At 39.9% G+C, this 12,362-nt stretch overlaps 1 protein-coding gene across 1 annotated transcript; it reads left to right on the top strand.

Annotated features, from left to right (window-relative positions):
* Nucleotides 1-2,964: 2,964 nt before the first annotated feature.
* Nucleotides 2,965-5,041, top strand: LOC149108068 (uncharacterized). The gene is made up of 2 exons (XM_089295622.1): nt 2,965-4,518; nt 4,648-5,041. Exons 1-2 carry the CDS (start codon nt 3,478-3,480, stop codon nt 4,723-4,725), a joined length of 1,119 nt encoding a protein of 372 aa, XP_089151748.1. The 5' UTR covers nt 2,965-3,477; the 3' UTR covers nt 4,726-5,041.
* Nucleotides 5,042-12,362: the final 7,321 nt, after the last annotated feature.

Raw genomic sequence — 12,362 nt, 5'->3', positions numbered from 1 at the left:
GAGATTGTCTGCAAGCTTAAAACAGGGAAGTCAGAAGCGGATAGAGTTGATGAGTGGAGGTGAACTAGATACAGACACAGAGGAGGACGACGATTTAGCAGAGGAGTAGGCTTGCAAGTTAGTGTAGACGGGGAGCATTTGAGAGAAACAAGGGAAGCTGTCCTGGGGAAAGTAGGCTTGACCCACCCAATCTTGTACGATATTTGCGATCTGGCATGTTTGCAAGAGAGGCGAAGCGACTTTCAAGGTCAAGATGCTTAAAGAGATCTGTACACATTTCGACCTCCCATTTCAATCTAGAGATACCAAGGCAGTTCTTGTTACAAAAGTGAAGGAAGTGGTTTCAGAATGCAGTTGTAACACCCAACAGTAATGACAGTCAAAGACCATATTTCCTGCGAGCAACGGCCCAGGGCCCTGTTTCTCGAAAGCACCGGAAACTTTTGGGGCCCGGAAAGCCATTTTTAGTTAATCAGTATTTAAAGACGGAGAGGTGTATGCGCCTGAAACTTCTTGTATGAAGGGAACTTTTGTTCATATTAAGAATATGTGAAAAAAACAGCTCTGTAGTGATAAGGTTTGAGATTTTGCTACGGCTTTTCGGGACCTTCGAGAAACGGGCCCCAGCCCTGGGGGCATCTGCCTGTCGGATCCAAATTTAAGGAGCATGCGCGGCGATTTTGATTACCTTGCCTATGTAAAAAATTGTAGCATGACAGAAAATTGTCCTGGTCATGCGCATGCTCCAAACTTGTGACTTCATATAACCACCCCCTGCTTCGTCGATATTTTGCTCTCGCTCAGATTTACGTGCGGCCAGAATGCGGAAAAGCTCTTCGTAGGGGAACGCTTGCTGTGAAAGGGATCTGAGTTCACATAGCTGTTAGGTCGGGACACCCTCACCACAACACAACCCATCCTCATCCTTGTGTTGACTTTTTTATCACCCTGATTCTCGCGCTTCTGGATTATAGTAAACATATGAGAGTCATCTGAGTGATTTGGTTACGAAAACGTTATTAAATAAAGAAGTAGTTACTTAGTTAGGAGAACAATAATTGTCCACCAAGTCGATGCTCATTTTGAAGTGTTTTCCAAATGCATCGCAATTTCATTATAACCAAAGAGCAAGCAAGGTTTCAGTGTAAGATAATGAGTATTGCTAAAGCGAATACACACTGTACGAACCTGTACACATTGGTTGACTTTGCAGTGTTTGGAGCAGATAAGGAGGTAAAATCTTTAGGGCTTGTGCAACGCAGCTGAGATTACGAAGGTCACGATGTTGTCGATTTCAATTACAGCGTTTTGTCAAGATTTGATATCAATTTTCAAGTTTTAACATCGGCTAAATAGTACGTTTCACTTTAGAAACATCAGTAGAAAATGGAAAGAAAGAATCAAAACACTAGAAAAGTTTTGCAAACTGACCGGTCTATAATCAGGACTAGTAGACGTAATGGACCGTGACTAAATTTGCAAATATTCCGGCCACGTTTTCCTGACTTTTCCACAAAGCGCCTGGAGATCAGTGCTAATAATTCAGCAATGCTACCTATTTAAACCGTTTCTGAGTTTTAGTTTTTGTCGGATCCCTGTATCTTAAACATGGCATGATTAATTAAAACAATGTGAGAGCGTTTTGAATGAAAACAATCTGAATTAGCGTGACAACCTAATTTGCATAATGAAGTGTAAGATTCCCACAAAGCACTGAAAGTTCGAAGTCGCTATGGGAAAGGAAGATGAAAAGCGCAAGGTATTTTTACATTTCTTTGCTTCCTAACACTTGTTTAGCAGAATTCAGTTGTAGTCTTGAGCGGCCCGGGTCTGGACTTGGGAAATAAACGCCAGCGAAGACAAGCTATTTTCGCAGGTTTTCAGAAATTGATATCACGGGTGGTAATAGATAAGTTTTCAGCATCCCCCAAAACAAAATATATCAAAAGTTACGTGCTGTTGCAGCCGCATTTAATTCTTTGTTATTTTTTTTCCCTTTGTGCGTGCATTCTTTTCGTTTATCTCGCTTTCACGTTATCGATATTCTGATAGGTTTTTTCGCATAATTTTGTTTCGTTTCAGTCCCCTTTTGTATGGGTCTTTCTAGTTTATTTGTGCATTTTCATCGCGACGCTACTATCATCTCGTTTCATTTACCGCCCTGCCGTTTTCCTTTTACGTGTTCCTTAGCTTCCTAGTCATACAACGTTTGTAAGTATCGTCTACCCTCAGCTCGTTATTTCTGTTTCTTTTATTGTATTCGTCCATAACTTGTACTTTATTTTGTTTGTAGCAACCGCTCCCTTTTCATCGCTTTCTTCGCACTCTATCGTTAAATTGCACATTTCGTCTTATCGATTAAAGCCAAGTAGCGCGTTGAACGTTGACTACAATACGTGCATTTCTTACCTTTGAAGGATCACTTAATGTAGGGATAATAACAATTTTTTGTTACGTTTGGTGGTCTGTATAGTGTGATCGAACTGTTGTTGGTGACTGACGTTTCGACAACCTGAATGGAAGTCATCTTCAGCGTCAAGTGAATAGTGTTTGTCAGTCGATGATGTTATCCGTCTATTGTTAGTCAAGTAGGTCGGTTTTTGGTCCGTGTATTGTTAAGTCGGTCTGTTAGAAGTCCGTTTGTCGGTTTCGTTTCTGTCGTGGATAAGTCGTTTGTAAGGCGCCGGTAGTTGTTGACATCTGTTAAGAGGCGTTTGTTCTAGGTTAGTGTACCAGCTTTCCAGAGTCAGTCGTTGAAAATAGTTTGTACTGTAGGTTAAGCACTGAGCAGAGTCCCAGTCAATGTTGTGGTTTGTCAGTTGATGATGTACAGCAATGTGATTGTTGGCATCACCATTTCTCGTGGCTCGTTTGTGTTCAGTCAGTCTCGTGTTAAGGTTTCTGCCAGTCTCACCAATGTAGGAAGCCTGGCAGTCGGAGCATTTGATCTTGTAAACTGCTCCCGGTCTGTCGTTAGGTTCGTCTCTGTCTTTCACGTTGGTCAGTAAGTGTCGTAACGTAGTTGTAGGTTTGTGGGCTACTCGAATGTTGTAGGGCTGTAGGATCCGTGAGATGGTCTCAGAAGTGCCCTTAATGTAAGGTATAGTCACACTCAACGCTACTATCGACTGAGGTGCTCAGTACCTCAACCACCGAAACTTTACGGACTACCGAAACTGCACAAACCTGGTATACCGATGCGACCTATAGTGTCATTCTGTGGGTCCCCTACGTATCAACTATCTAAGTACTTGACGACTATACTGCAACCCCTTACTGACAAATCAAGACGCAAACTACAATCTACGGAGAACTTTATTGACGCTATTAAGACAGTACAGACACCTGACGACTACAAACTTGTGTCTTGATGTGATATCACTGTTCACCAGTGTTCCACTTCAATTGGCATTACAGTTTACCGAGACCGCTATACAACAATCTGCTGTTGAACTACCGTTACCTACAGAAGACATCATGGACTTACTGAACCTTTGCCTTACATCGACTTACTTTCAGTACAACGGTAAACACTACAAACAGTTGCATGGAACAGCAATGGGGTCGCCTGTTTCTGTTGTTGTCGCAGAAATTGTGATGCAACACGTGGAGGAACGCGCCCTTGCAACTTGCCGACAAACGATACCGCTTTGGTTACGCTACGTTGACGACACCTTTACCGCCATTCACAAAGACGAAACTGACGATTTTCAAGACCACCTAAACGAAAAGAACGCCGACATCCAGTTTACAAAAGAGATCGAAGAAAATGGAAAACTTCCTTTTCTAGACTGTTTGGTAAGCCGCGACAACAACGAACTACGAACGACAGTGTACAGAAAACCGACGCATATCGACAGATTACTTGACGAATCATCCTACAACCCGACTTCACACAAAGCCACGACTATAAATACTTTGACGAGACGAGCGCAACTAGTTTGTGACAGACCGGACAGCTTACGTGACGAAAACAGATACCTTGAACGTGTTTTTCACAAAAACAACTACAACGCTGACTTTATTAGACGAAACATTTACCGACCTACTGAAGCTGACGCTACGAACAGGAACCCTACACCTGTTACTACAGCGACTATACCTTACATTAAGGGCACTTCTGAGACCATCTCACGGATCCTACAGCCCTACAACATTCGTGTAGCCCACAAACCTACAACTACGTTACGACACTTACTGACCAACGTGAAAGACAGAGACGAACCTAACGACAGACCGGGAGCAGTTTACAAGATCAAATGCTCCGACTGCCAGGCTTCCTACATTGGTGAGACTGGCAGAAACCTTAACACGAGACTGACTGAACACAAACGAGCCACGAGAAATGGTGATGCCAACAATCACATTGCTGTACATCATCAACTGACAAACTACAACATTGACTGGGACTCTGCTCAGTGCTTAACCTACAGTACAAACTATTTTCAACGACTGACTCTGGAAAGCTGGTACACTAACCTAGAACAAACGCCTCTTAACAGATGTCAACAACTACCGGCGCCTTTTTTTTTTTTTTTTTTTTAATATTATTTTTTTAATAATTTTAAATTACAAAACACAGTTCTACAATACTTACGTTACTTACAATACAGGTCACTTATGCTGGCAATACAATACTCAATACAGTTCCTACCGGCGCCTTACAAACGACTTATCCACGACAGAAACGAAACCGACAAACGGACTTCTAACAGACCGACTTAACAATACACGGACCAAAACCCGACCTACTTGACTAACAATAGACGGATCGAAACCCACCAATGACTGATGACAAACTTTACACGAGTCTTTCAGCCAATACCATCATGGCTATACTGACCAATCACGTTCAACGGACCATACTTATAACATCATCGACTGACAAACACTATTCACTTGACTCTGAAGATGACTTCCGCTCAGGTTGTCGAAACGTCAGTCACCAACAACAGTTCTTTTCAGAACTATACTCACCCGGACGATCACACTATACGAACTACTGATACTCCTGGGTTCAAACCATTTACTGTGTTTGGTGGTCTCTGAGCAACGAGCTTGTCAATTTAGGCAATTTTCCGTCATTGAAACGCTTAAATTTAGGCGTTTTCAGGCTATGACTGTTTTGAGCTCTTAGAAAAATATTTTGACGTATTTGCATTTACTTATGATCCAAGACAGTTAACTGAGAACAGTTTGAGGGAAAACTTTTTTCCGACCCGAAATGCAGTGGACCGCTTTTAGAGAGACTGCCACTTAATAACCATTAACGTTAATTGTGTCTTAACAAAAGGCACACATCAGGTAAAGTTATCTGTGTTCATTACATCTCGATAGATGACTCAGGGATGTCTGTTTATGGCATTTAGTCCCATCCCTCTTTCCTCTCCCAATTAACTTATTCGCCAGCTGCTATCAGCTTATTACGCTACTGTCGTGTTTTTGGGTATGTTTTATATTTTTCCTCTTCCCTGCTTGCTGCGATTATTTTATTGCTTGAGGTTCCCTCTTATTTTATCTCGTGGAATATTCAGGTGAGCATGATGTTTCTTTACATCACAAGCATGCATAAGTACAGAAAATTTTCTCTGGTTTGAATTAAATTGTAGAATCACAAGTGGAAGTCTAGGAAAGCAAGAAATGTTATGAGAACAAGAAGTCGCAAGCGACTGTTTCAGCAATTTTTCCGTGTTCTCCTTAACTTGCACAAGTTATAGAAACACTGCTTTTAGTTCGTGTTTCTCTTTTAGCATTTCTTGGGTATCTTTCTTCCCCGATTATAGAATTTGCGGCCACTTTGGAGCATATCATTTATCTGTGTCGCAAGTTTCTGTAAAGCGAAACACATAGCAATAGAGAAATAGAATAGAAAAGTTTTTTTAATATCAAAGACATGAAAACCTTGTAATTTCAAGGTTTTGAACACGGAGCGATCCTCTAAAAGGCAAGGACACGCCACCTGTTGGCTTTTGATGTAATGGTGGAAAGCCCTAATAACGGTCGCACAACAGAAGTCGTCGAGATTATAGCGTTTCTTTCGTTAAAACAACGGAGTCATTTATGTAGAATACTATAAGGTAAATAATAAAAATACAGTGAAAATAAAACTTATATTAACACTTTAGAAGATGCCTTTGGAAGAACAAAAACAACGTACTATCTTCGTCACTTCACGGAACATTCAAATTTCGTCGCTAACTAAACTGACAAAGCTGATGCCTGCGATCAATGAGCTATCGGTTTTCATTTATCTTAGCACGCCGAGAACGAAAACAAATCTCGAAACAGGTGATTTTGGTTAGCCTGTGAACAGAGACGAATTTTGGTGGGATACTTAACATCATTCAGATTTATGAGCGTTATGATGGTACGTGCAAGCAAAATGCAAATTAAACAACGTTGGCTTATTCCTCAAGCTATTCTATATTCAGAGCAAAGAAATTGGAAACAAAAAGTACTACGAAGAAAGAAGAGAACTTGAAAAATGGCAAAGTGGAATTTTGCATGAATATTGACGTTAGAAAGGAGAAGGAAGACTCATGACTGAATGCAGTGAAAATAAAATTTGCGTTTCTAAAAGGCCGACTGAATTTTAGCAGCAAGATGGTAAAACAGCAGCCAATGTTCACCTTGTTGAATTTCTTTCAGCTAACTGGCTGATGAATAACCATATTACCGTAGATATAATATATTACTTCGCAGTCTGCTTGTATCTGGGGTTTTTACGAGTTTTAGTTTCCAAACTTATTCCTCAGCCGCGTTAATCCTCGAAGGAGCAAAGACACCTAGCGTCAAAAGAACTAGAGACGCCATTTTATAAATTTGAGTGAACAGCTCGAATTCATACGATAGGCTTCCGCAAGTGGAGGAACAAAACTATGAAGTTGAAATTAAAAAAGTCAATTTTCTTTCTAAACTCTTCTTTTGAAGCTATCGTTCATTCAGTTCAAAAGGCATTGCTTACTTGTAAAATAAGACAGAAAATTACACCCGTCGCTCTGCAGAATTTTGTGGCACCGCGCTAAAATTAGACCTGAGTGAATAAGGCAACCAAATGGGAGCGTTGGTTGTCCGTTGGGATTTGTGATTGGCAGGCTGAACACCTCAGCCTTCTTATATAGATCGTTTACATATGAGGTCATCATTTTCTAAACTCCAAAATTAAAGAGCCACCAAAGTTTTCCCCATCAGGCATTAGAGGGGGTAGATTTATATCTGTTTACAATGTTACAGCTCAATAGTGTGCTTCGTTTAAAAACTAGCGTATTTTGAATTTCAGAGTTATGACGGTGCGTGACGCAAAGCTACAATTGCATTTGTCGCAAAATATATACCTTTCTCACGATTTTTAGCTTATTTAGAAGTTAGATCATTGGGAAAAGTGCATATGTAAATGTTGGTTTGTTTAGTACAGATAATCAGTCGCCTAGATAGCCAAAGTCAGTTTCAGATGTTTACACTATTTTCCGGCCGCCATATTGGTGCGCCAAAAAGTGCACCAACATGGCGTTTCCATACTGGGCTCTGTAAATTTCTGGGAAACATTTCTACAAATATCCGGCAGTCGGGAAGACGCACAAACCTAAAACTTGGAGAAGTGTCTTCTATAAGATCACAATTTCTTGACTTTATCCATTGAATGGTTTGCGATTTATTTTTTTATTCGGCGTGTCAGTGAAAACGATCTATAGGATCGCTCCGTTCTTAAAGGGATACTGTCCACGCTGATTATCGAAAGTTACATTCCCTAATTGTCCACTGCGAATGCCACCAAAGATACCAATAAACTGGAATATATACATTAAAAAAGTAAGAGATTGTACATGTACAGAACAAAATAAAACAAGTATTTTGAGGAAGAAGCTGGCTTACAAGTGGATTACAATTACGGTTGACTTTGTGACAGGATATTAAGAAATCGAAATTGCCATTCCACTGAAATTTTGAGTCTTTTAGTCCTTATTTTAACTCTTTATAAAATAGCTACTATCACTCAGACGTTTTAAGTAAATGCTGATGATTCCAAGATTTGAAATAAGTAACCTTGGAAAATAATTATTAAAGGAGAAGGTCACTCCAAAAGATGTATATTTTTTGTCAACGCTAATAAAAACCCAGCACTATGTTTCAGCCTCTAAAGTGCAGGTTTTCCTTTTGAAATTCGTCTTCAAAGAAGCCCAAAATCCGAACATCGTTGCCGCCATTTTGAACGGTACTCAACAACCAGGCTGCATTTTCGTGACGTAATTTAGTCCGAGAGATTTTGTCCAAATGGCTTCAGACAAGCCTTTCAACAACCACTTTGGGATATGGCTACTCTTTAGCCATATTATTTTGAGCCAAACATGCTCCAAACTCCAAAATGATGGCATTGAAGATAGTGAAGTGGATAATCGCTTGGAATAAATAGATTTTGCTGACCTTGTGAAGGATGCCAAGTCAGTTTCAGGTTTTTTCTTCCTTCCCGCCAAATTCGAGTCAGACGAAATGACGTCACATAAATACTGCCTAGCTACCAAGACAGTTTCAAAATGGCGGGCCCCGAAGTCCCTTCTTTCAAGAAGAATTTCTTCAGGATAGCGGGAACTTCAGAGGCTGAAATATCAGAAAGTGAAAAAGCTCTAATGTTTACTTGTTATAGGCGAAGACAAAAAATATAAGGTTGTTGGTGTGACCTCCTCCTTGAAAGTGAAATGCTTTGTCCAACTTTTCCATTTGACGACTGATTGGAATTAGGAATAGTTCCAACATTTTCTTAATTTTATTTGATAATTTACACATGAACTTTAACTTTGTGAATGTAGAATAACTAACGTTTTTAGACTTTTAACTATTAGCTTTATTGGTACGCAGGGCCTCTCTGAAAACCATTTGACGCAAAAATCTTATATTCTTGGCGTGTTTTTTTAATCACACGTAGCAACTGACACGGTTGCCCCCTCCCCCTCCCCAAGAATCTTTGACAGGCCGGCGTTCTCCCAGTTAATTTGATAATCATTTCTCTGCAGAAATGGCAATTAACAAATAAAAGGCAGCAGATTGTGAGACAAAAAAAACTTCTACATCATGAAAATGCTCTTCTTAGTGCTCTTGCTATTGTTGAATGATAAGGAAGGTGCTCATGCAACACAAGGTAAGCAGAAACCTTGTGTCGATATGCCATCTTTTCTAATACACCATTGTGCTAATGCCAGCTCCAGTCCCTTATGGGGGCAAAATTTGAGGCCATTTTTGGCGGAGTGATCACTTTTTGCCACCGCAAGGAAATGGAACAAGGAAATATTTGCATTAGCAAAATAGCCTATTGTCGCAGTTAATTGTAACAGATGTAACGGAAGAGGAGGAATCGTTGTATGAAAAAATTAAAATCAAATGAAGGAAATGTAGTAATAGACAGTTTCGAACGACTAGTACATTTAATTTATAGTAAGACAGATTATTCGCTCTCGAATTCCACTCGTGACAGCTGACTCGGGGTGCGCCCTTGTAAACTATCCTGGGATGGAAATCTCGAGCTCATAATCTAATTCTTAAGGTTACACAATAACTTGAGTGTGCTACTTTTGTCGAATTTTTCTTTTTTTAGCAAAATAAAAGGGTCGCTATAAAATCTAACATTTCCCAGAAAATGAAAGTAAAAACTTAAAACGCGCGCGAGTTATTTGAAAAAAAGGTATAAAAGTTAATAAAACAGTTAGGTGTCATAATCCTCATAGGGCATCGACTTTTTGCGCGAAAAGGCTTCCTCCGGTAGTTCTTATTACAAGAGCCTCATTAGCATTTTTTGGTTAAATGCTACTGATTTCCCAGGTGAATTTCTAAGCTTTTGCGTGACGCGGCATTTACGTGACGGGCAAGAAAGCTGTCATGTTGGTTAAAAGAGTGACTTATTTCGGGGAATTTGGCTATCTGAACAGTTCATGCATTAGAAAAAGTATTATTTTAAAAATGTTTTTGAGTTCCTGGAGAGATGAATTCACGCTTTTGTAGCAAAACTCAGTGAAACATGTTTCTGTTGGTTTCCGACCGCCATCCGGATGGGCGCCAGCATGGCGTCTCCATCAAAATCTCTATAGATTTGGGTAAAAAATTTATCCGCATATCTTGCGTAAGAAACATTGCTGTGACCTGAATGTTGGCGAAAATCTTTGCATATTTGCCTTCTTTCTCTTCAAGATTCTGGACTTTATCATTTGAACTGGTTTGATTTTGATTTTGATTTATTTTGAACGGCGTGACACTGAGAACCAGCAATAAATAATTCGATGCTCGATGCCCGAACGATGTGGCGTCGAATTTCGAGTATAATCTGTCATTGTGAGCTTCATGATACCTCTTCCTACGCCATGCAGTCATGCGAAGACAATTTCAAAGTGCCCATTGCATACACTTTAAAGCAGAAAGAATCGGTCGCTTTGAAGGTCTTCCACAGTTTAAGTGGAATGATCTCGGCGAACAAGATGTGATAGGGGAAGGGTCGTTTGGAGCCATTTTTATCACAACAAGAAGGTATTTCTCAGAAAGAAATAGTGTTTCGTTTCCGGACAGATATTCAAAGTCTGAGAAAGGCTGGGGTTTTGATATCTTGTGCATGGGGGATATGTGCTAATACGCCGCTTTGCACCGCACTGATCTGCTCAGTTGCCAGAGCCTGGGGTTTTTCGTCCAGGTGAGGTTTAGTACTTAACCTATTGTAAAAGAGCAAGGGATAATTAATTTAAGTTGTCTACACATGCATCAGTTATTAGTATAGACCACACAAGTGAATAGTGCTTTTCACGCGCTCTGATTGGTCAACTCCGAGGTGATTAGCAAGTACTATTCACCACCGAGCAGCCGGTCCGAGAGATTTTAAAATTTCCGACCGCTTGTCACACATAAAATAAAGTTTTGGTCTGCTAATTATTCAGCTTGTGTGGTATATACTAAAACAATTATTCACCTCAGTGTCGGTGAAAGTGATGGATATTTACCTCCACTTCGGTGAATAATTGTTAATTACAGTCAACGCGCTTCGAAATGTATTTACTTGCGATACTTCACTTTAAATCTGCCCTAGGGGAGAGCGGGGGGTGTTCCCGTATATCGGCTATATAGATATGGCCAGCGTCAGAGGGAGATGTTTTTTTAAAGACATTTTAGTCAAACGTAGAGTATCCATTTTGGTCATTTTGGTGTCACACTGGGTATGGCGTTTGCACTTTAGTCTTGAATTAGGTAGGTTTTTTTTAGAAGAAGCTACTTTTTTCATCATTATCGACAAGACCAGCAACTAAAGCCATTCACAATACCTTTAACATCACTCTGAACTAGAGAACTACGGCAGGTCTGAAACAGGGTATTAATTTAAGGGTCAGGCCATAAATAGATTAGAAAAATCGTAGACTTTGGTCTTAAATAGGGTAAGTGCTTTGGGAAGTGGGCCGCTCAGCCCCGCCAAATTCTTCAGAAATTCAAAGTATTGTGTGTGAGGCTGAATAAAGCTAAGAGGCAAAAGCATTTGACGCATAATTTTTCCATTTCTGTGCCGGGCAGTCCTTGATTCGAATGGATGCGGCACTCTACGTTTCGTTGTCAGTGACGCAGTATATTTTTCTTTTCAAAAAGGACGCCCCATGTGTGACGACAGTTGTGCAATTATTCCTCCACTTTCGCTTGGATATTATGAAGCTAAAATGCAAATGCTATCGCTGTTTTCATGGAAACCAGCTCTTGAAATGCCGCGGTATGTCGAAATACAAATTTTGTTATTTTTAAAAGTGCGCTCTAAGAAAGCTACTGGAATTGTGGCGGAAAATTCGAGAAATTCAACTAAATCTGGAAAATGTCGACACGTACGATGTGAAGAAAACGTCATAAAAAAAAGCCATATTGTGCCTATTTTGCAATATACCAACGTTAATTAAATTACAATATGATGAACTAGTTACCGTCTACAATATATCGTAACTGTAGTGTCGTCCAAACGCGCCAAATGCGTGTCCTTTTCTCGTAAACAGCCACAGAATAGGGGCGGGATTGTTATTCCTGACCAGTGTTCTGATTGACCAAAATTATATCGCCGTAGTTGTGATCTTATAATCACATTTAAATCAAGCACGGAAACAGATATCTTCGTTTCTCTAGAATACATCGTTTCAGTAAGACTTAGGAACATTTAAGTCGCCAATTATTTCTATCTGCATGACATTTTAATTTACTTTTCTTTCCGTGTCACGAAATAAGATTTAGCTTCGAGAAGTTATTTTTTGTTGATCATCTTTACCTTGTGAATTGCAAGTGTTTACCCTGACAACATTCATACTCACTGTGGCAATAAATCACTCTGAAACGGAAAACAGTACCATTTCTTTGTTGAACTA

This window comes from Orbicella faveolata, unplaced genomic scaffold (genome assembly GCF_042242905.1).
Source record: "Orbicella faveolata isolate gen_17 unplaced genomic scaffold, um_ofav_v1 contig_26, whole genome shotgun sequence".
NCBI lineage: Eukaryota > Metazoa > Cnidaria > Anthozoa > Scleractinia > Merulinidae > Orbicella > Orbicella faveolata.
The sequence above is the reverse complement of the archived record's forward strand: the minus strand, read 5'-3'. Positions and strand labels throughout refer to the sequence as shown.